The 27,053-nt window shown below is 35.3% G+C and overlaps 1 protein-coding gene across 3 annotated transcripts; it reads left to right on the forward strand.

The window, feature by feature from the left end:
* Positions 1–699: 699 nt before the first annotated feature.
* On the forward strand, positions 700–26,732 carry DHX33_1 (putative ATP-dependent RNA helicase dhx33; the record flags this gene model as incomplete). 3 transcript variants are annotated; one of them, XM_012940624.2, is made up of 11 exons in its annotated part: positions 700–763; positions 5,009–5,217; positions 7,687–8,079; positions 9,900–10,067; positions 11,494–11,709; positions 13,295–13,392; positions 16,173–16,395; positions 21,121–21,318; positions 22,114–22,287; positions 23,849–24,211; positions 25,375–26,732. In XM_012940624.2, 11 exons carry the CDS (start codon positions 700–702, stop codon positions 26,128–26,130), a joined length of 2,862 nt encoding a protein of 953 aa, XP_012796078.1. In that variant the 3' UTR covers positions 26,131–26,732. The 3 variants fall into 3 exon arrangements, with proteins under 3 accessions (XP_012796078.1, XP_051075397.1, XP_051075398.1); XM_051209914.1 differs by lacking the exon at positions 700–763 and adding an exon at positions 2,502–2,566 and having other exon boundaries at positions 4,709–5,217; XM_051209915.1 differs by lacking the exon at positions 700–763 and adding an exon at positions 2,528–2,566 and having other exon boundaries at positions 5,006–5,217.
* Positions 26,733–27,053: the final 321 nt, after the last annotated feature.

The following is a 27,053-nucleotide window of genomic DNA, read 5'->3' on the forward strand; positions in this document are numbered from 1 at the left end:
TTGGTCGCTAATTCCTGGTGAAATATCCAGCCGGCAACCTTCTCAGCTATCCTCCTTTTGGTCGTACATGTACGGTTCTGTCCAACTATAAACTATGAAATATTCTTTAGGCATTTAGGTATAGTTAGGCTGGGCTCGCCACTTTAGTGGTAGCACATCGACCTCATTATGATTGTGCCATGAAACATAAATTCCTCGATTAAGTTTATATTTCCAACATTTTTGAGCAACAGCGGTGATAAATGATATATACAAATTGAGTTGACAGAATTTATTCCAGTCATTCATCTATCCAAATAGTTTATCAGAGGTGCAATATTAAGAAATGCTTCCCAGCCTACTCAGTCCAGTGGAAATGTGACTGAATATTTTCAAACTCGAAGGATACAAACAAGTACACAAACACATACGTGCTATCATACACACACGCTAATGGACACAGATTTAGACGAAAAACGACTAGAAAGATTAACATTGGTCGTAAAGGCGTGTAACAGCGCTAATTACAACAGGCACGTAATACGATCGCCTCCTCATGAACCTAGACACTAAGACTGTATTGTCAAGGCCACTGACAATATCGAGGTTTCACAGAGAATACTTTACCCTCATGTGAAAATAAAGCCTCTTTGCATCAGCAAGATCCTAACATAAAGCAATCTCTGAAACTTCACATCGATCAATGGACTTCAATAGCAAATGCGTAAAAGTTGGGCTTCGTATTCCGATACATTTCGATTCATTACTTTGATCCTACCATTACGTGAGTTGGTTCTGGTGGAAGCGACTATCTATTTACCAATGAATTTGCGGGCGAAGAGTATATCAGCGACTTCATTCATTGTCATACCCAAGTATGCGAGCTTCTGTAGTACTCATAATGAAATAATTTTTCTGGTCGAGAATGAACGCAGGCATTAGAGACTCAGGAAATAAATTCATTTCATGTCAACAAGAGAAAATCTGTAGATAAATTAACATTCACAAAAGTGCTTCCAGTCTTCACTATGTAGTAATAAGGTTGATAGATCTGTGAATACTTATATCTTTGGCTCTTTTCCACCATCCATGTAGTTTACCTACGCATTAATTGAGCATGTTTGTTTCAACAAATGGGTGACAGCTTGTCTTATAAAAAACATATCAGAAGAATCATGCTCTATACTCTTATGAAAAGCGCTTCTAATCAATGAACGTTTACTCGTTAGAGTGCATGCGTCTTTGAGGTGATCTTATACTGGTATACAACATCCTAAATACTTTTGAGCATTCCCTTAAATACCCATTTAAGCTCAATCCCAACACAAGCCTTTGAGATAGTGTAGAGCCAGTGAAATGTCACTGAACCCTAGCTAAATCATCCTGCAGCTGGGTCACTGATTATCGAACAGATCATCGATCCCCGTCAAGGTCAAGGGTAACCAACGCTCATCAATTGATTGTACGCCCTGGACTGCCCCATGCGATGGTGGTCTTACATTCGTTTGTATCTACTTTAATTAATATATTTCTGTAATAACGTCCTTTGTATTGTACAGTCTTCAAAGTATCTATAGTACCTTGATACGTCAATGAGGTAATCAGCGTAAGGTGTTGAACGCAAGGTGTGACTTCGACGTTAGCTGGTTCGTCACTTCATTCCCGTCTAACTCTGATAGACCCCTAATCATTCGACATTGATCACCTACGTTCGTGATCTACAGTAGTAAGCAGAAATCGGAGACAAAACACAGCCGAACAGACAGTAAACATACCTTCTGTACCGTAAGATTAGTCAAATGCTGGAATTCGTGCCTGATGAACTAGTCCAAACCACTTCCTAGGAGTCCTTTGAGAGAAAACATGGCATATTGTAGCTGTAAATAAATCCCCAAAATAAATAGCTCTGTAAGTCTTGGACATTGGATGCTGACCACATTGGTTTCAATGGACTCGCCTAGCTGAAGGCGCTTGGTAATGCATCCGCACCGGATCACGAGTGGGAACGCCGTGCTCAACATCCCCTGCAATCGCTAGCCAGAGTAGATCAGACGATCCTCGATATATTGATAGCCTATCAAATATATCTTCAAACCCCCTCGTTTCTGTCTTTTGATTTTCACTTGGTGGATACGCTTCATATTAGAAGGTGTTACTGGTTAAAGCGTTGTCAAACTCCGAATACTTGTGGCACCTTCGATATTCTTAAGGACTAAGAACAGTATCTTTGTGATTTACCGGTAATTTTTACTCTTTTATCCTTCAATATACCCAAGTTCCTATCTGCAGGCATCCGTGGTCGACTGTTAATAAATACAGTAGCCTGTTAAGCGAAATATTCATCTAACAATTTGAAACTATTTGAAACCTTGAATTTGTTCCGGGTGAGCAACACTGTTCTTGAAGAAACAAAAATATAGTGCTCACTAGTGATCTACTACTATTATCTACATGTCTACGGTATCATAAAAACCATTATATACAACGACTGGGAACTTTTCGGATTATTTGAATTGATCTGTCCTTTTCAAGGTCATACATGTTAGCGCCAAATGCACCTCTGTGCGCCACCCTCATGAGATGAAGAGTATGTTGTTCGTTTTATCGAAAATTAGTCCAGTCCTCTAATTGTTGTAGAATTTATTCTCTTTAGGTTGCATTTTTCTGTGAGGTTTTCGTCAGCGTTCTCCATGGGTTAAATTCTACGGGTTCAGACTCGTGTAGTAAGGACAGAAGGCCTACCGCACATGTTATTTCTTTCCTAGTGGCTTCTGTGTCTAGTCTTCTGTTGAATAAGTCGATTAAGGGTGCATATACCACTGCTCCGCGTAGCGGGTTCCCAGAATTTACGGCACGGTGTGAAAATGTGTGTGCCATGGGTTATATGTTCGTTCTTAGCTCTTCTACTCACCTTCAATATCCTCTGAGTTGTCCGATCTGGTGGGATCAAATGAAAACTCGAAATTACTTCTTACTATTGTATACATCAAGACCAGGTTGCCTCTTAATCTGCCGTAGGACAGAGTAAAGAGGTCTAACTTTTCTACGCTGATACTTTGGCTTGGTTTTTCATGTAATCAGTTATTGTGTTCGTCATAACTTTCCAAAGTAACTTCTGAACATCCTAAATGTTTTAAAAATTTAGTCCATACGAACCAACGTTTGTATCCTCTGTCGACTTATTCGAATTTTAAGGTTTTAATTTAGAGATGTTCTACTAATCTGCGGGGCCGGATAAACAACGTTATTTCGATGCAATATCAGATAAATTCACACTAAGGTTTCTTAATAAATATCATTCCTTCGAGCTTGCCTATGCATTCCACTGCTTTTTGTTTAGGTTATGAATATATATATATATATATATATTTCAGGAACATCACTTAGAACAGGTATTCTCCTTTTATCGCGGTTTTTCATAATATTTTGATAGTCCTGGTTGTCTCGTATTGAGATTGCGGCAAGACTATAGTTTATGGACGAATCGATCAGATATAACATAACAGGTCTTGAATTTTGGCGCGGAACTCATTCAACAATTTGACGAAATAGCGTTTTAGCTTTTTATCTGATGTCAGTTCATGATGAACAACCTAAATCTAACTCCTAACCCTAACCATCAACTGTAAATCATAATTCTAATTCCTCCCACTAGTTCATAACCCTCGTTTTGTCCTAGTTATTAGGTGGACATGCTCAGGGTCACCTTGGTGTCGCTCAAAAGTCGTCCGTAAATTGTAGTCCTACTGAGATCGCACTTGTGTAGCGAGTTGAATTACCAGGTAAATCATCGTGCACACTAAAATATGAACGTCATGATGTTTTCAACCTTAAATATTATTGTTTAACATCAGCATCAGACTGTACAGATGCTAGCACTACGTGTTTTCCTAGACCAGTGGTTGTACATTCGGTGTGGTTGTCAACCTGTTTGATGACTCCTCAGTTTACTTTAAAAACAATTTTCGAAGCGATTTTCGAATTAAACTCGCTTTCAATAAAAAAAAACAATTTTGTTATTGTTGACTAGTACTTATATTAAAAGAGTGGATTTTCTTTAAATTGGGCGATTTTCGTCATTTCTTCAGGAACAGATAAATAAAAACACGAATATCTCTTCCCTTAGACGAGCCGCGTGGTATCTATATCCCTCGGACAATAACTCGAACCTTTTTACACAAGTTCATATTTGAAGATTTGCAATTCTTTGAGCTTTTGATCGTTATGGTTTGTCAGTGGAAAAATTTGTTTAGACTGAAAAATAATTTTTATAGTTAACACAGCAACTACAAATTCATACAAGTCTCCCATACGTCTAGTGACTGGTACAATCACTTTGGTTGATAGGTATCCAAAAAATTTCAGTTTCATTGTTAGTAGATAAGTCCTGTTATCTCCTTATTACCCGGGCTAACATCAATTTGTCTCAAAATCTGTGTTTATCATGACTGGCCGATTTCTATTTCATTATGTAAATAACACTGCCTTTTTAACTTACAGATCTTTGCATTGCGATGTTTTAGAAGTGATCAGTTTCTCTCGTCTATGTTTTAATCTAATCAGTTGATAATAGTTGTAATTCATTGATCGAAGAATCGGATTTCACGCCAAAGTCTACGTATTTCAATTTCACCGTATTCTGTGTTCCCATAAACCAACTTATTACCAACATATACAGGGATTATTGATCCATTGACTTATACATGGTTGCACTTTTCCTTTTTTCTAGTCATCAAATCATCAGAAGTAAAATTGTCGTTCAATTTCGTCCAATCTTGTACAATACCATTTGGCTTTTACCCGCTTTGACGAAAAGAGTGCACAGTTACTAACTTTCGTATTTTCATATTAATTGTGTTACGTTAAAGTTTACCGTTCATGCCTAGTGGTCGAGTGAGAGTTAGTAGTTATGTAGTGAAGCTCACTTTAAACCTTGCTTTATATTTGGAGATATCAAGCCCTTATTATTTTTTCCCTAGTCTTTAATTATCATCTGACCGTTAGTAAAGTTCATACTTTACTTTAGCAGCTTCAAAGAAACCTGTAAACCAAAGTGAACTGTTGCAGACTAGACAATCCTTACCTGTGTGGAAACATAAAGATGTATTGATTGATACTATTATGAAAATTGAACATTGTGTTATTGTTGGGTCAACAGGGTCTGGTAAAACTACCCAGATTCCTCAGTTTTTATATGAAAAGAATTTAACTAATGAGGGGATTATTGCAATAACTCAGGTAATCGTGCAGTACTGTTTAATTGTGATTAATTATTTAATAATGATTATTACTATAATTGCTTTGTGTAGGCAATTTGACAGGTACTGAGTACTCATGTGAATTTTCTTCCAGAGACGTTTAGTGAAATTACCCCTATAACACTGGGTAGCTCTTGAATATGTTTTCATTCAACTCTAAATTGTGTTCACCTCCCATTGGGATTGTCTTCTTGACAAACTAATAGTTCAATACGCAGCCGTTTAGATTCCTACAATTGCATTAGAATTTTCTAATTGATGCTCGAATGATCTAAGATATGCTTGTCTGTTACAGCTAGTGTTTGCTTATTGATTAGTCTAATTAGTAAAACTGACTACCGTTGTTTAAAGAAAATTTCTCTGCTTCAAAGTGAGTGGGACAAAAAATCTTTAATCTTTATTTTTACGTTCTAACCAGAAACGTCAGTCAGTCAGTAACAACGTAGAACTTCGTACGTACGTACATCCCACATTAGCACAGAAGTACAGTTGTCAATTCAAATCCCGTAGTGGTAGAGGTAGTAAGAGTATAAGCAGTAATCGGGAAGATTAGTGTTTGGAGATGTTATTCAAAGAGTATAATACAGTGAAATAAATTTGGAAAGAGGAAAAAAGGGATATGAAGAATTCAGAAGATTAGAATTTGGGAGAACACAAAGAGTGAATGCACCTGCGCCATTGCAAACGATTTTGAGCCATGTCATTCAGGGTCTCTAACCATCGGTTGCTATCATCTCGCGGTCCCCAACCAGATAGTCTACACCTACCGACATGACTCAGACCACGAGTCAGTGACTTCATGGATTTGTGCCATGTTTTGGTCTGGCCGCCCCCTAGCTTTCTTCCAACCTATTCCTATACCACTGAACATCGCACGTCAAGGCAGTCAGTGGTTGGGCATATGTAACACGCGTCCCAGCCATCTCAACTGATGAAGTTTCACTACTTCATCAATGGATTTGACATCCTTACCTAGTACCCGTTTCCTAACAACTGCGTTACTTACTCGATGATCCCAGGGTATACGAGCAATGTTTTGAAGACACCTATGATCAAAACTAGTAACCTACGAATATCCTTTACTCTTACCGGCCATATTTCACTGCCATAAAGTAGGACGGAACGAACTGCTGCGCAGTAAACGCGTCCTTTGGTTGATAACCAGAAACATGCATATTACATATCAATAATTTGCTATCACATAGCCAACTTTTAGAGCCAACAGGATAACATACGTAGATTACATAAAAGACGGTATAATACATGTGAATCTAGTGACTAAATGACTTCATTCTTTGTAATAACCAGAAACGTGCATATTATTATTATGTTATCCCGTTGGCTCTAAAAGTTATCTATGTGATAGAAAATTATTGATATGTAACTTCTCGTTTTTTGAAGCGTTTTCATTAATTGCGGCAAACTTCGGAGCATTCGCTGCTATAACACCAATGTTAAAGAATCCTGCTTCAAAGTAATAGGCACTGTAGTGTCTGAAATAAATCCCTAATATCAGTATGTACGTATATACGTCTGAAGAAAATGTAACTCACTCATTTGTATACTTAGTTCATTTAATATCTTACATCCTAACGTTTAGTAATAAAATTACGTCCATAAAGTTCTGTATCTGGAATGTGCCTATAATGTGCCCTGTTAAAATGGAGACAATGGGAAACTTGCTAGTTGTTTGTGTAAAGCTTATCATGGTTTGTCTTGGTTTATATGTGTTTTCGACTTACAAGGCTAGTTTAAGTACTTGTGGTGGATCCCAGTAAAAGAGCTCATTCAAGATATATCAATACTCAAGGTTATTAATAATATACCAAAAGAATTAACAGTAAAACCCTAGGTGTCTGTCTGTGAGTAAAACCAAAAGTTAACAAATTACAGTTAGAATACAAATTGTATATTAAACAACAAGGTAATAACAGTTATTATGAAATGAATGTTACTTGTAAGCTGCTCTCTGAGATAACCACAAATGAGTTCACTAGATTAACGAAGATTCCTCTGCACGTTATGGCACCGACGGCGTAATGAGAAAGACTGGATCCAATAGTATTATTTAATAATAATCCAGGCCAATATTCCAACGTATTGTAGGAAGGCCTAAAAGGACGTTATAACACTATTATAGTTTTCAATAAAAGGTCGTGGCCAATAAAGCAGAAGAACAGACGGCGGAGATAGCGTTTTATATTTCAACCAACGCGGTAGAATATATGTGTATCCAAACAATTATAATCGTTTTTAAACAAGTGATACAGAAAAACAATAGATATTGAATAAAAATGTAGTTACATATAAATTGTGACAAACTAGAGAAAAAATGCGGTTTTTATTTTGTCGTTACAAAAATCACTGAATATACGTCACCATATACTCTGCCATTACTTATATTTATAATTGTTTAGTTCCATAGTCCATCCTTTTTCTGCTACTTCAGCCTAGGCGTGTCGCTGCTATAAGTGTTGCACTACGTGTTGCAGATGAAATGGACCGTGGTCCTGTTGGCATCGGACCAGTTGGTTATAGTGTAAGGTTTGAAGATATGTCAAATGAAAAGTCCACACATTTAAAATATATGACTGATGGTATGCTATTACGTGAAGCTATCCTAGATCCTAATCTCTCGCGTTATCGTTTTATTATTTTGGATGAAGCTCATGAACGCAGTTTGAATACTGATATATTATTCGGAGTAGTTTTATCCGCGGCGAAAAGACGTTCAAAACTTCACTCTCTTCAACAAAATCCTAATAATACCCTTCTGCCTAGTAAATTAAATGGTATAAGGAAAGACATTCAAAATAACAAAAAGTTCCTTCCTTTGTTAAAGGTAAGTCTATTTATTTAATAATTCCGTTTATGCGAAAACCACACTACTCTGTAACCTTATATTTATTTGATAGATTATCATTTTTCCATAGACATTCAAGGCAATTGATCGATTAATGCATAGTTTTCAACTGAAAATCAATATCATTTGAAAATATGATGCAAATCAGTATCTACCGAAAGTCTTCTTCATTTTCTAAGCGTTTTAATATTGGATGAAACGGTATGAGTCTCTGCTACTGAATGGAAAATACTATGAAGATTCTTCGGTGTACTTTATGACTATAACTTGAACGGTCCTAATTAGTTTTTCTCTTGGGAAATATATATATATGTAAGGTTATAAATTACTGTTTGAACGTAAATATTCCAATGCAGATACATCCATCCAGTTAACGAGTTTCGAATAGGACAAAATAAGTAACTTAAATCATACTGATGACCACAATTCAAAAATATAATAGTAGGTTAATGGTTTTTGAACAAAAAGACCTATGTCTCGTAACTTATAACTTTATTCACTAGATTACATTCGATTTTTTCTTTTCTAACCCAATAGGTATATGAAATATTAAAATTATTCAGATCTGAATGATCTACAATGATAGTTATGTCATTATTCTGGAAATGCTCACTGAAATTCAAACTAATATCAGTAAAGCAATAAACGTATCAGACGGAAACAAATAAACTAATTTGTTTTAAGAAAGACTAGAGTAATCCAGTTAAGCCTGTTACATAGTTCATTTTGACTTGTGGATTATTAGTGTATTTCTTATCTAAATACTAGATTTTCCACCTTGTTACTTAAATCTAAATATCGATAGAGCCGGGTTTAACTATATTACATCTTAATGTATGATTCTAAAATCAGTTTCCGAAAGCACTTCGCAAAACATCATTAATGCTTCCCTGAATCTTGATATGCACCAGGTATTCAGGCTGAACCCTGATGTGATTTTTTTAAAATTGTAGTATTCAAACAGTTATGGTTGTATATATAGTTTAGGCTTATCTTATCGGTCATGAATTCTGCATAGGTTACCTCATAAAACTTGCTTGCAATTAAAGAGTTGTTAAATTTGGGTTAAAAATATGCTTCTTGACATGTTCTAAGAGGCATGATATTTAATACCAGATTTTTTGTTGACTTTCATTTCATACATGTCATCTCATGTCGATATTTGTTCTTGACATTTATAAATGGTTTCCCCAATAGTTAATTAAATTAGGCCACTATTATGCTGTCCGCCATGAACTTCATAAAGAACAAGCAGTAAATGTTACTTACTGGAAGGCTTTCAAGCGCTTTGCCCTCGTGTACCAACAGATTTATGTGGTACTGATGGATAACTACTGCACCAAAACTATGTGTTTGCACACTCAGTTGTGGCTGTCTGTGATCTGATTTCCACATTAGATCACACTTTACCCACCGGACATCCATCTACGACATATTTTCCTTGTCAAAATGCTAAATGATCATAGAGACGATTAGGTGCAAAACAGTGTAGCGACCAAAATCTTAACTTTTGATTGCTTCTAGAAATGTTTCGAACGATGAGAATGGGGATGAAACAAGTATAATTCAGCAGATTGGGTTTGTTCTGAAGGAAGCAACATTGATTTACTCTAAATTTTTTAAAGTTTTCATGAGCTCAGTTTATCTATTGGATTGACTAGCATTTGTTAAGTCATTTTATCCCGAGTAGTTTCCTCTATATTTCCTAATTATAGAGTGATTCATAGCCCTAGATAAAATAGTTGTCAATGCGCTGAGTATCACTGACGAAGTATGTTTCATGTTCACTTGTTTTTTAGATCATTGTTATGTCAGCTACAATCGATCCAACGCCTTTTTTAAATTTCCTTGGCCCAGATCATACTCAAGTTGTATACATAGAAGGTCGACGGCATCCTATAAAGATCTTAAATGTTTCTCAGTCTTTAACAGATTATGTGGCGGATGCAGCTTCTGTTTGTATTCGGGTAAGTATATTTCCGACTTTGGCAATACCGTTTTATTTTTAGTCCGTTGTTGCAACCCAGTGACTAAGCACATATTCGTGTGCTAGTCTTTAAGCGGAACTCTCAGTCACTGTTGTGTTTTGGGGTCCGATTTAGTTACGATGTGCACTTTGTACGGTATCCCAAACCCAATCTGCACATGAAAAGACTAGGACGAGTGTGAAGGTTTGATTGCCTAACTGAATCGGAATATACACAAATTACAGGTATATGTAGGATTATCCTTCTGATCTAGAAAAGAACATGCAGCCCGAGATTCCGACCAGGTGTTTAATCAGCCTCCTCAAATATCGTCCCTCGTCCATAATCTGTTGCCTTGAAACAGCATGTGAGCACAGGCAAGATGTGTCTATACTGACTTAACATGTCAGACACCCAAGGCGAAGAACATAAGGCAGGATTCAACCTTTGCAACTTGGTAATTGAACGTTGACTATTTCACTATGGATTCTCTTCCACTTACTATACTTCGGCCAACACCTCAGTGAGAATATTGTGTAAACATGGCTAACATGCCAGTTATTGACACAGATAGAATTTCAAAAGCTCAATACAATGTTATTTTTCATTGGTTAATTTTTGTCTTAGAAGTGTCTTCATGTTATTTGCATACAGACGCCAAGGTTAAGGTAGGTACATTTTATCCAGTCAAGGTCTCTCAGTCTTAACAGGCACGATTAGTAAATTTCACATCTGAACGTTCTCGAATAATATTGTGGTGTGTCCTACTTATACCGACATAAGTAGTATATAACACTAGGAATATAATGCCTGGCAGCAGAAGGTCCAGAAGATCGAGCAGGCAAGAACGGGAACACAAAGCAGTTAGTATGGAAATGCAGAAACAATAAGGTCCGAGACGATTGACTAATATTTACGAAAGGGACAGTCAAGTTTGAAACAATTGATTGACATTTTGCAAATGTAGTATTTACTGTATGGTTCTCAGATTTTACTAAAATATTCTGTAATTTTGCGTTCAAATACGTTAGATTGTCCCCACCTATGTTCTGGTTCACTACAATATCACTTAAGTTGTTTTGTCGGTGGTTTGGTGGTTAAATTACTCGGTATGTTCCAACCTCTTCTCCAGCTATTTTGGTTTTCCCAGTAGGTTTATTATCATTAGTCCACATGGTTAGTGTGCTCAAAGCCAAGTGCAAATATTCGTAATCTACTTCATTGTTATGATTGACTCATAAATTATCTTGGTCGATCAAATATTTTCATATATGCTTATAAATATTTCTGTATATTGAAGTAAAGCCTGATGAAGATGTATTTGTCAACAATATTATTCACTCATATATGTTGTCTTCATTTATGCTGAGGATTTTTTGTCTAAACTCTAATTTTTTTTGTACTGTTACTGTTTTTTCCTTAATAGATTCACAATTCAAAGAATTCTCCTTTAGACCGTGGTATTTTAATTTTTCTAACTGGTGAAGAAGAGATTATGCGATGTTGTTCCTTAATCAAACAATTATCTCATTCAACAAATATTGATCAAATAGATTCAACTAAAAACAGACTTGTAGTATTTCCACTTTTCTCATCATTACCTCAGATCCAACAGTTGAAAGCATTAAATTTTTGTGATAATGTAAGTAGTCTATACTAGAAGATTTTTGTTTTTCATTGTACTACGATGAAAATAAAGTTGGTGTTTTTAGAGATATAATTGGACTGAAAAAAAAAAGTTTAATATATTTTATTAATTTAAATTGTAATGATTATTCACTAAATTCTAGTTATTAGTTTCCTCAATAAAAAGAAAATGTTAGATTATCAGTATTGTGGATTTGTGGAGATTGTAGTATTTTCAAAGTTGAATTCACGAGTCGATCTAAGCTAGACCATTATTGAAAACCTGGAAGCACTGGATGGCCATTTCGTCCAAGCATGGAACTCCTCGTCAGTGTGCACCCACGATCTAGCACGTGCGACTCAAACCTTGGACCTTCGTTCTCGCGCGCGAACACTTAACCTCCAGACCACTGAGCCTGCATTCAAAGGTGTTAATGTCTAATTTCAATCGGTCCTTGATCTTGCTCAACCCTTCACTGTTGTATATCGGCTCAGTGGTTTATAGGTTAAGCGTCCACGCGCGAGACCGAAGGCCCTGGGTTCGAGTTCCGCATGCAGGACACGCACTGCCAAGGAGTCTCATGCTAGGAAGAAACGACCGTCCAGTGCTTCCAGGTTTTCAATCGTGATCTAGCTTAGATCGACTCGTGAATTCAACTTTGAAAATATGTTGAATTGTTTCCAATCAAGAGTTATTTCTGAGTAGTTGATTGATACATGTTTTTCATTGTAACAATGAGTGATGCGAGTTTGAATCCAATTAGAAGTACCAATAGTTCACTCTCTATTGCGATTACTATTGAAACTTAATGAATGCTAACCATCATAAAATGCATATCCAGGGTTTATTACCAACTTCTTTCAACTAACTAAATTCATAATTTGGTATATTGGTCAGCTATTCACAATATGATTTTAGTTTTCACAGTTAATCATCAGTAGCATTCTTATAAATTCACACTGGGAAGAACATACGTTTTGTTTAAATAGATGTACTTACATGAAATGAATACTCAAAACATCAATCACAAACACGGAAATAAGCAGCATTCCGTGTTTATTATTGTAGCATAAAAAGAGACAACCATATTGAGGATCATATTAACTTATTGGATTGTCAAATATATGTTTGTACGGTTGATTAGTGAAATGAATCAATTATAAATCGTTAACGATTGTTATAATCTCCAGTTCTCATAATCTATAGTCTCACTTGAGATCGTGATTTGATGTGTTTGTTCTTGGATATATTATATGTTGTTCAGTTACTAGGTAATTCCACTGAGCAGATTGATTGATTACGTATTATTTTTTATTACTACTACCAACAATGAAAGTGTTTTAACGCAGTGGTTAACCATGTGAGTATATGTATTTCTAAACCAAATTGGTTTAGAAGCTTCTGTTCGTAGTCTAAAGATTCCAGATTGATGACTTGAACATGTATTCACAGATTCTGAGTTTTTTCTCAAAGATCAAGCCGTTGAAAAACCTCCTCGGATTAGTTTATGATTTCATAACTATTGTTATTATAATCAGTACTACACATCAACACCTTGCATTTCAATATGTTTCACTTTTCTCTTTGCCATTTAATCTAGAATGCGCGTAAAGTGATTGTCAGTACAAATTTAGCAGAAACATCCATCACCATCCCAGGTGTACGTTATGTGATAGATTGTGGGCGCGCAAAAATAAAGTAGGCTTCTTCTAATCGATATATAATCGTTTCTGTCACTTCTTTTTGTTAAAAAGACCGTTTTTTAATCTTCTTCAACTACTAGTCACATTGTTCCTTTTATTGCTATACAGTTTTTATCTAATCAATGAAATTAATTCATTTTACGAACTGATATAAACAATTAAGTCGATATGATAATTGATATATACGTATATATGTAACACTGATTTCCTATCTGAGTTCCTAACAGAAGATAAAAAGACGGGAAGCATAAGAAAAAGTTTTACTTCCAAGGTTAGCTTATGTATAGAAAACAAGAATATTTATATTTTTCTTTTTGGCCTTCTGGAAGATTGATAAGAAAATCGGTAGTTATTCAGTCAGAGGATGACACGTATCCCATCAACTTTCCAATCGAAGTATTTTTTTTCCAGCCTTTTCTGAACTTCTGAAGACTTTTCCGAAGAATTATTCAGGTCTCCAAACATTAATTTAAACAGGATTGGATTAAGTAACACGAACTGACAATGAATTTTCACTCTCCATTATCTTGTTTCCTACTGAGTCACATGAATTTCCCTACTCAACCTTAAACTATAAGGAAGTATTGTTTATCAGAAATGTAGTGCTCAGCGTTTAATAGACTACAAACCCATGATCGTATAAGAACATTTCTAGAGGAAGGTTAAATTCTTTAGGGTCTTGGTCGTACCAGGGTACCTAGGGGCAACGAAAAATGAAAACAATCAGGTAATTCAAACTGTATGTTAATAGAGCAAAGCTTTCAATGCATTGCATATATACACCGTAAACTAATATATAATAAATAAAAGAAAGACAGCTAATCTATTTAACAAATGGATAATTTGTTCATTCAAATTATTACTTCATATGCCATTGATTTTGAGTCAGTCCTAGCATGACCTCAGTATAGGACAACTATGTATCATTACCATATAAACTAACATTGGTGTTGTAGTGAACAAGAACATCAGTGGGGAACAATCGAATGTGTTTGACACAAAATTACAGAACTTGTTAATAAAATCTAACAATCATAAAGTAAATGCTTAATTTGCAAAATGTCCATCAATTGTCTCAAAATGACTCAGACTTCATTGTTCTTGCATTTTCATACAAATTGCATCCTGTTTCCATTCTTTACTGTCCGATCCTCTTGTCTCTCTCTCTCCCTGCTGCCAGACCTTCTGTTCACGACTAACATCATCTACTACTTATGTCAATATAAGTAACACACACCACAGTATCTTTTTATTATTACTGTATTCAAGTGTTTTAAAAGTACAATTTTCGCATTTTAATATGATTTCTAATTAGAATGTTATTGCTCTATTCTTTGTGGTCATGGTTTTTAATTCTTAAGAAAATTTCAACAAATCATTATGATCTATTTTCTCACAGTCCTCATAATTTATATCCACTAATAGAAAACGTGATACTAGATCACATTCTTTAGTACATAAACATTGTCTATTCTAAATGCTACTTTATATCAACATATTGAAGTGAAAATATGAAACAAATTTTAATACCAAAACCTAATTGTTGTAACGGGTGTGACTGCAGGTTAGATGCGCAGCGTTTATATCGATCGATTTGGTGACACGTAAAACACGTAATGACGACCTAGAGTCCCGATTAGTCTCGCTTCCCTGTCTAGCCCAGCCAGTTGAGTCTAGAACGCAAGTCACAGCCTCTGAGTTATGAATCGTTATATTTCAGACATACTCTATTCATATACCAAACAAACAAACCACATCGTACCATAAAATAGAAAACAACATTTACACAATATTTAACAAGTGAAACAAATATCGACTAATAGGGAGTGTACATTTAACGTCCAAGGACACCATTCGACTTAACACGATAATTATTGGTATATTCCTCTGCATACCTAACACTAATTAAGTAGGTTCAATATGTATATTAACCTTACATGTTGTTCACTAGTTAATTGATAGTATGATATAACTAACGTGTTAGTAACTGAGTATAACTCTATCAGGAACTGATTGTTTACTTATGTAAAAGTTGGACAATATTTTCTTGAACTATACAGAATACAACTCACTTTCAATATAGCCATTGAAATAAAAAGTTGTGGATGGATTAATTAAACTAAAAAAAATAATCAATTATTGTTTCCTTAAAAAGTAGGTTGTTGTTCAAAACCATTGATCTATCACCTTACACTCGATAAAATCATTTAATTATCAGTCTTTACTGTATAGTGTGGCTCAGTCGTTGTGTTCCAACTCTGAACCACCATGTCTCAGTATCATTATTAGAAAGGATTTGGATTATTCCATTGTCAGCCAATATTATAAACAATGATATGGTTATTTTACCCGTTTCACAAATGATTGGCTGTCTAGACTCAGTAGATAACGCGTCGGCCATTTGAAGCAGAGAACACTTGCTTCGAGACCCACTGTAAATGTCAACACTGAAATGTAGGCACATACAACTGACGAGTTCTAAATAGTGCGAAAAGTGAGTCCAGAATTCCACTGTTAACTCTAATCTGTCTATTCTATAAACTAATTCCCAGTTTCGAATTGCTCTTCACCTACTGCTCGGATGACTGGAGGGCGTATCACTAGCTTTCACATTTAGAATGCGACTCATAGCCAAGTACACAGACTTATACCTGATGAAAGAATAAGGGAAAAATATATATTATCATTGATGATCGTCATTTCATTCAATAGTTATTAAAACGGAAGTATATAAAAATTTCAGTAAGTTATTTTTCTTGTTAATTATTCTAATAGAGACTGGGATCCTAAAACCGGGTTTGAATGTCTTCGTGTTCAATGGATTTCCAAAGGACAAGCATGGCAGCGTTCAGGTCGTGCTGGACGTGAGGCAGCAGGTGTTTGTCTTCGATTATATACTGATTCAGAATATAAAAATATGCCACTTCAACCTAGACCGCAAATGTTGCAAGCTCCACTTAGTGGAGTTTTACTGAACCTTGTATCTATGAATATAAAGGTAAGTAAATGGTTTTAGATTACTCGTAATCTATGATCGTTAATGTATTTAATACATACGGTATTGTGTATAACGTTTTTACAACACATTTTGAGTCAGTGTATGGAATCTACTTGCTTACTTGTTCAAAATTGTTCTGATATCCTAAAAACGATATTTAAATCTTGGAAATTTCTAGTAAGTTGTTGGAGTTGTATTCTTACAAACTTTTCTTATGAAGTCACATTTTCTGTCATGTTTATTGTTGTTACTATCATTTATGTGTACATCGTTTAGTTACTAAATAATTACTATGCCTTTCATATGGTTTTTATTACGAGTTAACTGCTCCTAATAGTTTTCATTTCATTCCCTCTAGAGACCATGGGGACGTTAGAAGTTTTCGGTAACGTAGCTAACTGGCCACAGACATCTAATTGAGTTAACTGTAGCGAAAGAAGATGAATACCAGGAAGGTATTGCCGTGCCATTGATCTTTCACAAGCTCTCTTGTTGACTGAGCTCCAAGAGCAGAAAAAGATCATAAATACTTAAACAGTTCAATAATTGGAAAAAAGACGTTGAATGAGTCATCGAGATGCTCTAAGAAGATGCACTACAATTAAAATTGCGTCATTTGTGATTTGGATACATCCGTCTAAAGGGTCCCCCTGTACACCCTGATATATCCACTAATTCGCTATCCCACTTGTGTCTGGCGCTCATTTTGATTATGTCGAACACCCCCCTTTTCCGACTAAAAATGTAAGAATGTTATTTGTTAAGTCGTTAGATCAGCTAAAGAAAGAACCCACCCACCTAAAATTATCTGTACCCCCTATCACGTGGGGACCGTCAAAGTGTTATTAAGCTGGTATGATACCATTGGGACTAATTCGTACGAAATTTTTAGCATCATAGAGCGGCACCTTTTTGGCGTCACACATAAAATTAACAAGTTGCTCACCATTTACTGTCATATATAAAGCACCAAAGAAACTTTCAAAGTATTTACATCTTCGTTTGTTAAATATATGGTCGATTTGGTTATTTTGATCGAAATTTTCCTAACTAATTTGTACATAGAAAATTAGTCCATAGATTTTAACACTTCGTTTTCCTATAGAACCATCAATTAGTATTGAATCACATTAAAAATCATTCTGTAATCTGAGTATATTGATTACATGTAAATATTATTCTTCATGTATACCTTTATTATTTTCATTCTTTTCGATAATATCAACAATTACAATTCTCAATTCATCAGCATATTTCACATGATTTGCATTGTATACTGATGATTATTTCATCTCATGATATGTATACAATAAGATTACCTCTATTTTGTACACACAAAAGCGTACATCCAAAATCTTAACAAGATATTACCCTTTTAGTTCCATGTACCTGAACCACATTAATCCTATTGACCATAACACTTCACATACTTGGAATAATTATATTTCTCACAGCTTACATCATGGACTGATCTTAGTTAAACAACCACTGAGAACCAGAAGGCACTGGACAACTATTTTCTTTGTATGGGGCTTCTTGTCAGTACACATTCACAACCTCATAGGGGATCAAAGCCAGGATCTTAGGTTTCTCCGCGACCTCCTAACCTTTAGACTACTATGTACTTAATAGTGTCCATACTTAGCTATAATGGATTCACGATATCAAGTGACCATTTCATACTATATGCAGTGAATAACTGTCCCACTTCCGACATGGTGGGACTCCACTAGCTAAGGTTTCCCCCTGGAATCGCACCTCGAAGTTAGTCATTACTTACATTTTTTAACTGTGATTGTGAACAGGCTATTGAGAAGTAATCATGGAATACATACATGGCAGTCGCATTAACTTAGGCCCACAAAGAACACATTCAAGGTTTTACGTTTACCTTCTCCGAAAGTACCAGTGCATATATAAAATATTCATTTGTTAACCTGTATCTATTCTACACTTATTAATACTACTTTCATACTTTTTATTCTCATGAAATTGCATAAATGGCTCTTTGCACTGTTTAGTATTGATAAGATTTTCGTTATTATCAAGTAATCGTCTAGTTACACCTCATGCTTGATGGTTGCACATTTACTTAGATTTTCTAAAATCAAATTGTTTTAACCCGTTTGTACATATAAAAATAGATATGTGACCTAAAAACATTTCCAAAGACTTTCTCGGTTTGGGCAGATATTTTGGGTAATGCTAACTTTTACTCTGTTTCAAATTAAATCTTTCCCTCTACACACACTTATACTTAAGGTTTTATTTTTCCTAAGGTAAGCGTATCTTTATTTATTCTGATATATAAAACCTAGGCCTTGCATTGTGCCCATCGATTTTTCTATTTGATAATATATGAAATACATGTACGCTTCGTATCTTTCCCAACCACTTATGTACGTTTTAATGCTACTTGACAGAAAAATAAACAGCATAAAATCTAGCCGTAGTACTTACTAGTGTAAAATACTTTTTCTCATTTCATAAGTAATAGTATTGTAGGTAAGAAGAATAAAGCTGTGGCCTAATGGTTAAGACGCTCAAATTTCATCTACTAAGCTTGAGGTTCGAATCCGTTTCTCTTGCTTCAGTTTTGGTTTTTGAGTAGTATTGTGATGTGTGCTACTGATATCGACAGATATAAGTAGTATATATCACCAATCGAAAGTGGGATGCATGGCATCTGGAGTTTGAAAAAATCGAGGAGAAGAGAACGAGAACAGAGAGCGATTGGTATGGAAACGAAGGAACAACAAAGTCTGAGACAATTGATGAATATTTTGCAGATGAAGTATTTACTTTATGGTTCTCAGATTTTGCATTCATATACTTTTGGTTATCCACGCCTGTGTTCTCGTTAACTACAGCATCATTTACCCTCACACTTAGACTGCAGCTCATACTTAAGTACTTGGTGAGTGAGTTGATTTGATTTAATCTCAAAAAGTAAAAACACGCAGTCGGATGTAAATGCCCTGGTACGGTCGAGGGTGGGCAGAGTCAACTCTCCCTCTTCGAATGCTCTCACATGGCCATATGTATACAAACACTGACAGGGAAGTTCTATTCACTACCTTCTCGCGGCGAGGATATTGTTTATGAAATTAAGAGGACGAAAAGCGAATGTCCAGTGCTTTAACTGGGTTGGCGGACACGGAGAGTCCACCTAGGGGAGTTTAAGAACCCTGATTCCAAATCAATGATACACATGGACTCCAGGATCCTGAGGAACCAAACGGCGTATGAACCAGTCATTGGTCACCGACTACTGTGAGACGGCATCTCCTGACGTTGCTCCACCACCTTGTGGATCAGACCTCTAGGTCAAAGACTCCGGGTGTTGTCGCTTACGAAAATCACCTGTTTCGGTTTGGTTACCCGGTCAGTATCCCAGCCCTAACATAGATCGAATGATTTATGTGTCGCATATCTGTTTGGTGCCTCATTGTACCAATGTTTGTGTATTTAAATAAATAAATGAATGGAAATGCAGTCAAAAATGGAATAAAGAAATGAAATTGTACCGCTTTCTTATAGATCCTTAATTAGTAATTTATACCCCAAGCGGTAATAGATTTGAGTAATTTTGTACAGCCCATCTTTCTGTTTTTAACGATGCTTCACCTTTAAAGATGCTGACTGTTTGTAGAAATTATTTAACTTTTGTTAACCAATAAGTCAGTCAGTCAGTCAGCTACAACGTAGGACCAGGCACATATGTGCATCGGTCCAGGTTGCCATACCGCATCAGCACAACAAGATGAACACCGGATTCATAGCAGTGGTTAGGTCAAAGGTAGTAATATGTAAGAGAAAGATTGCATATAGAGATATAGTACAAGAAGAAAGAATTGGTTCGTAGAAAGAAAGATATGAAGCGGTTTTAATCTCACAGTTTAAGGGAAGACAGGGAGTGTATACACCGACGCCATTGTGATCGATTCTGAGCCATGTCACCAAGAGTCTCCAACCATTGGTTACGATAGTCATGCGGACCCCAACCAAGTAGTCTGCATCTACCAACATGGCTCAGACTAGAAGTTAGTGACTTCAAGCACTGATGCCACGTTTTGGTTAACCAATAATGTAGTTAACAATAAAATGTCGATTTTATGATTTCAATTTTTTAAGTTTATTATTTTATAACCAACTGTATTGACATGATAAATATCCTGGCAACAAATATGTCGAATCAAATCCAATCAATTCATCACAATCAGCAAGTTTAATCACCACCAGCTACAACCGAGAGATACTATCAGTTTGTTAACACCTTACCTACCTGGTAAATAGCAGGAGTTATTTTCGTCTTTCTACGAGCAATTTAGTAAAATTCTTTGTCATTCATTCTGAAAAGAACGAATCGAGCAAAGAAATTTTTCCTCATGGCTCTACACACATATATATGATGTACAGCAATGAAATAACTCTCCTCTAGTAGTTGCGTTTCGTAATGAATATATAACCAATGTGACATTATATCATTACGCAAGGCAACAACTCGATGAGTGTTATTCCACTATTGTAAATCCTACATATATATAAAATAGTGTAATGCCATGATGAAAGCTAATTGAAAAGAAGTTTCTTCGTTCTATTCGTTCTTCTTGCCAAATGTCAAAATGAGAATTTTCACTAGACTTTTATTACTATTATTTCAATGTTAGATTTCGTTGATGCTTTATTCGTATCTATTAAGATGATCGTTGTTTTTCCACTTAGAATCCTACCCAATTTCCATGGCTATCTTCGCCTAAACCGTCCTCTATTGAAGCTGGGATCAAACTACTTCTTCAGTTAGGTGCTGTTGTAGTGAATGATGATGAAGTAGAACCGTTATCTTCCGAATGCGTTCAAGAGGCAACTAGCACGGATTCAAATAGATTAAATGATTCTGTAAAAATTCCCTACCCACTCTCTGTAAGTTATTCAACAATAATTAGGTCAGTCTTATCATTGGTTACTCATACATTTAATATGTGTTTAGCCATCGCCTACTCAGACGTCCATTGTCAGTCGAAGGCTCAAAAAGTCAAAGGGGCGGTCAGTGTAAAAGCATGAAGTTTGCTAACTGTTGACCTGAACCACGTTATTATATACGGGCTTTCAAGTTGAAACGGAAGAATAATTAGTCATAGAGGTGTAATTGCATCTATTCTTTATTTTGCCCTAAATTTTGAGTTTAATGTCATCTCATGCTTTCTTGTGTTTGATTTCATTTATTTCGTTTAAATTATGTTTCTCATGCTTAGCTTCCCGGTGGATTTGGGTATTATATTCTCTTAAGTGCAAACCACTTTTTTATTTCTTTTGTCTTTGTACTTATACGGTGTTCGAGTCCCAATGTAAATATCAACACACTTATCTGATGAGTTCCAAACAGATCGGACTGCCCATCTTGGGTTCCACTGCTGGTCACTACCTGACTTAGATAAAACTCATGACTATATGGGAATATCGAGTAAATCAGGATGGACATGTGCTACTAGTTACTGATCAATTGTGCAGACCTTAACATCAACAACAAGGGGGAAAATACAAATACTTAGGAATTAAACAGTATTCTTTTCAATAAATTCTCACATCAAGTTTCACAGTTATAAATTAAAACTAATGATCAGAAAAAATGGCCAAATTTAAGGCCATTAGTATTTTTTCATATACCATATACTTGTAAATTGTTATTGATTTCCATTGTTTTTAAATTTATTTAAGCTAACAGTTCTTGGACGACTTATGTCAGCTTTCCCATTGGAGCCAAGATTTTCCAGAACATTGATTTCTGCCGCTTATTTAGGTTGTCTAATCGAAATACTAAGTATTATAAGTGTGCTTTATGTTTGTCCTGTGTTTTATGTGCCAGTTGAGAAACGCAATGAATTTTCAGATGTAAGTTTGGTAAAGTTTTTTCTCCCTTTTTAAAAAAATATGACTCTACGTTAGTCTGTCTTTTGAATACATCACAGTTGAAACTGTATTGCTGTTATGCTCTATGGTCGCCTGCGTTTGTTTCTGATATAAGCTTTTCCTTTACATTTGCGCAAACCAACCAATTGATCAAGTAAACCAAAAGTCAGTAGTTTGCTTTCACTAACTAGCGCGACCAGCACACATCATTCATATATATATCATGAATTAAACCGCATTTTCAACCAATTGCGTATGTCTATTTCCTCAGAAAGTTATGTCAAATCTTGATCAATAGACTTTGACCACCAGCATCTCATTTATCATTTCACCTATGTCTGATTGGTCCAACGTATCATTTATTATCTTCATTCATACAACCGCAAATTTATATATATAACCACTATACTCATAGTCAGACAAATTTTAAGGATCTTTGTCTCAAAATACTACTGTTCTTGATATATAGGATCTTTTCTGAGTGTTATTTTTCGATTCACACAATACTCAATCGTTTCTACTCGATATTTTCGACAAAATGAAGGTGCCTAAAAGTGCATCTTTGTTGGTTAAATTGTCAGCTAAAATGAATGGGGTTCAGTTTAAAGTCACTTTATTGAAAGTGATTCAGCTCTTATTCATTCACAACCATCACCCAATACTATCACGGTAATATCTAATTGTATAACTCTCGACACTATTAATTTCCTGACCATGGTCCCTCGTTAAAACCACGAAACTAATGACAGACAGTCTTCATATACACAAAGACTGTTAGCACAAATTGTCATTAGCACATCGAGATATATATGATTAAAAATGTATTTCAAAAGATCGAAGTTAATCATGGGTTGAGAAATGTGGATTTTTTTTACCATCAACTTCCTTCTCAGTGTCAAGCTGTTTGGTCAACTATTGTACCCTGAAAAGAATTGTTTCTTAATGAGAATTTTCAGCACAAACGTTATAATCCTTATATTCTCATATTTGATGACAAGTGTAGCTTCCTCTTGTGCCGAAACTGCCATTCACTCTTTTAGAAAACCGTAACATTACTATTATAAATGAACTAATAACTTTGCTTGCAAACGATATGATTACATGCTAGTATAATAGATTAGAATAATAATTAATCGAGTGTGAACCGATCGCCTAGTGACTAAAACATTCAAGTTCCAAACAAGCAAGTCCATGGTTTCAAACCCCTTACTCCATCTATTTCGGTTTCGGCAGCCTGGTAGTAGTATCACTAGTCCTTACACGAACACTGGATACAAAGTATACAGATCTGTACATGTTAAGTAAATCGAGTCACGATCACAATGTACAATAAACATTTATAAGATGAAAGTTAACCATCTCGTTTTGTTTTGATCGTACACATATTCTTTCTATTTTCATATCGTAAATTCGTGACACGATTGGCAATACAATTGTGTTAAGTATTTTGGATTAAATATTTTTGTTCTTCTCATCATATGTTACGTTTTTATCCTTTTTTAAATCTTAGCTAATGTATGTAATATGGTCTACTTGTATGTAGGTTCAGTCTCGGTTTCGTCATCCATCTGGTGACCTCGTCAGCCTTCTTTTAGTTTATCGTGGATTTATTAAAGCTACTAAAGATGCTCGTTCAGAGAAATCAGTCAATTCGAAAAATTCTCAATCAAATATAGATTCTTCTACACAGTCTCCGTCAAAATGTAAATTGTCCAAGCGTAATTCAAAGCTTCAATGGTGTCGTGCTAATTTTATAAACAGATCTCGTCTAGAAACAGCTGTACGTGTACGTGGTCAACTAAAACAGATTACCCAAAGTACAGGATTGACTAATTATATGCATTCATGTGGAACAAATGTAGAAAAAATTGTGCAAGCCTTTCTTTTGTCAGGTTTTCAAGACCAGGTAAATATTGTTAGCATTGCTTATTAGCGAATATTTAAATAAGTTTTCAATTTATATATGTATGGGATCAAAAACGAAACAATCTTCAGCTAATATAATTGACTCTGCTCGACAATAATTAAAAAAGTCAATGGGCTGGACATAAGACGAAGTTCTAAATATAATGTAGAGAAATGAAAATAAGATTTAGGCGAGACTATAATTTATGGACAAACCGCTCAGATTCATGATATCAGGTCTTGGATTTCGGCGTGAAATTCACTCATCCGTTTGGTCAGAGAGCGTCTTAGCACTTTAGCTGACGTTAGTTTGTAATGGAAACCCTAACTATTAACTGTAAATCATAATGCTTATGCTTCACACGGATTTATAACTCTCATTTAGCTCTAGTAAGTAGGTGGATATTCTCAAGGCCACTTCAGCGTCGCTCAAAAGCCATCCATAAATTATAATCTCACCAAAATTTCTTATATAAAAGTTTGTATATCACTTGAAATTGTTTATCTAAGTTGGATGGTTATAAAACAGTTAGTCAGTATATTCCAACTATTCCCAACATAGACATGCCAACCCATTGACTCATTAAAAGTTGAGTTTTTTATTATTAATGATTATTGTGGGACCAATATATGTTCCCCGGTTACTTAGACACTCAATTCACTGCTTCAAGTTTACTACAACTCGGCGAACTGGGGTCACTTTTAATAATTATTAGTATCTAGCTAATTGAATTTGGTAATAAGTTCAATCGGATATTAACTCCATGGTTCTTATGGTTAAGCGTTCGTCCCAAAACTAGTCAGTTCTGGGTTAGTTGTTTGATGGTATAGTGGATGTGTGTACTGTTGGGGAGTCCAATGCTAGGACAAAATAGCTATCCAACGCTCCGTGGTTTTTGATAATGGTTTAACTACGATCGGGTTGTAATCTAAGCTATGGAAATTCAACAGTCTTCACAAAACTCCTTTTAGCTTAACTGTTGTACATTTTAACGGAATTGTGTGGCAATATCAAACAAAATTACCTCTTTCGCCTTGTGTCAGGGATATTTATTCCCGTCAAATATAATTGATTACGAATAGATCATTTATAATATTATATGGTGATTTAATGTGATTATTATTTGTTTGACTTGAATTTTATTTCATTTATCATTCGTGTAGGTTGTAATTCTTTCTGAATTGTCAAAAATGTACAAAGGTGATACCCAACGATTGATTAAAAACTCTCGGCATCCCGTATATGTACAAAGTAAGACCATCAATTTGTCAACAAATTCACCTCAGGAATTGTTGATTCATCCAGAATCGCAATTATACACATCTTCATTGAATAATCCACCTCCATGTTTACTCTTCATTGAAGCTGTGACAAGTAGTGAATACAAATTTCAATGTAACAATGCAATTGAACAAAATGATCGTGTATTTATGCGACATGTCTCGATAATTGATCAGTCATGGTTATCACTTACAGAAAATATACCGAAATCAATATTGATCAATTGTCCGTCAAATCAAACAAATAGAAATTTCCCATTAAAAATGAAAATAACTTCATCTGACTTTGAACAGCCGCCTTCTAATAAAAAGCGTCGAACTATTCATAATAATAACGATAATAATAATAATAATAATGTTAATGACAATAATACTAATAATGAATTAACACCGTTACAACCGACTTTAAAGTATATAGCTCCCAATAATAGTAACGATAACAGTAGTAGTACAAATATTCATATGAACAATACTTCGTCAACAAATTGTAATGGAATAATAAGATCTGAGCATATCAATCAGCTATCTGAAAATATGTGCACACAATTAAGTCGTAGCCAAAAACGGCGCCTCGCCAAACGTCGAAAACGATGTTTAACTCTCCCACTTGTAAATAATGATGATAATAATACAAATTAAAGTTGGTTGCATATGTATTTTTATGTATATGTGATTGTTCAATATTCTTTCATTTTCTTCTCTCCTTTCAGATCCTTTTGTATATTTACCTACGATATTTTTTTTTTACTTTTTCTCTTTACATATTTATTCATTCAAGATTATCTACCGAAAATTCAATAAACAACAATGATTTTGCTTAACACATTCATAGATTAGAACAATATTATTGAGTCATTCTACACATATTATGCACCGAGTTCGTTTATATTTTCTTATCACAGGTTTTTTTACAATAACTAAATCAGATTTTTCCACCAGTAATTTGTTCTTTTATGTATTTTCGATATTTATTTATTTAAACACATAAACATTGGTACAATGAGGTACCAAACAGATATGCGACACATAAATCATTCGATATATGTTAAGGCTGAGAACCCGATCGGGTGCCCAAACCGGAGCAGTTAGTTTTCTTAGGGGACCACACCCGGAGTCTTTGACCTAAAGGGTCTGATCCACAAGGCAGTGAAGCAACGTCAGGAGATGTAGTCTCACAGTAGTCGGTGACCAACCATTGGTCCATACACCATTTGTTCCTTCAGGATACTGGAGCTCATGTACACGATTGGTTTGGAATCAGAGTTCTTCAACTCCCCTAAGTGGACTCTCCGTGTCCGCCAACCCGGTTAAAGCGCCGGAAATTTGCTTTTCATCCTCTCAATTCCGTAAACAACATCCTCGTTGCGAGAAGACAGTGAGTAGAACTTCCCTGTTAGTGGTTATATGCATGTGGCCATATGAGAGCATTTCGAGAGGGAAAGCTGACTCTCCCTACTCTCGGCTGTACCAGGGCATTAAGTACTCGATAATGTAATACGATATGGTAAGATTGATTTGATAGAAATATGATGTAGTGTTTACAGAGACATTTTAAACAACAA

This window comes from Schistosoma haematobium, chromosome 1 (genome assembly GCF_000699445.3).
Source record: "Schistosoma haematobium chromosome 1, whole genome shotgun sequence".
NCBI lineage: Eukaryota > Metazoa > Platyhelminthes > Trematoda > Strigeidida > Schistosomatidae > Schistosoma > Schistosoma haematobium.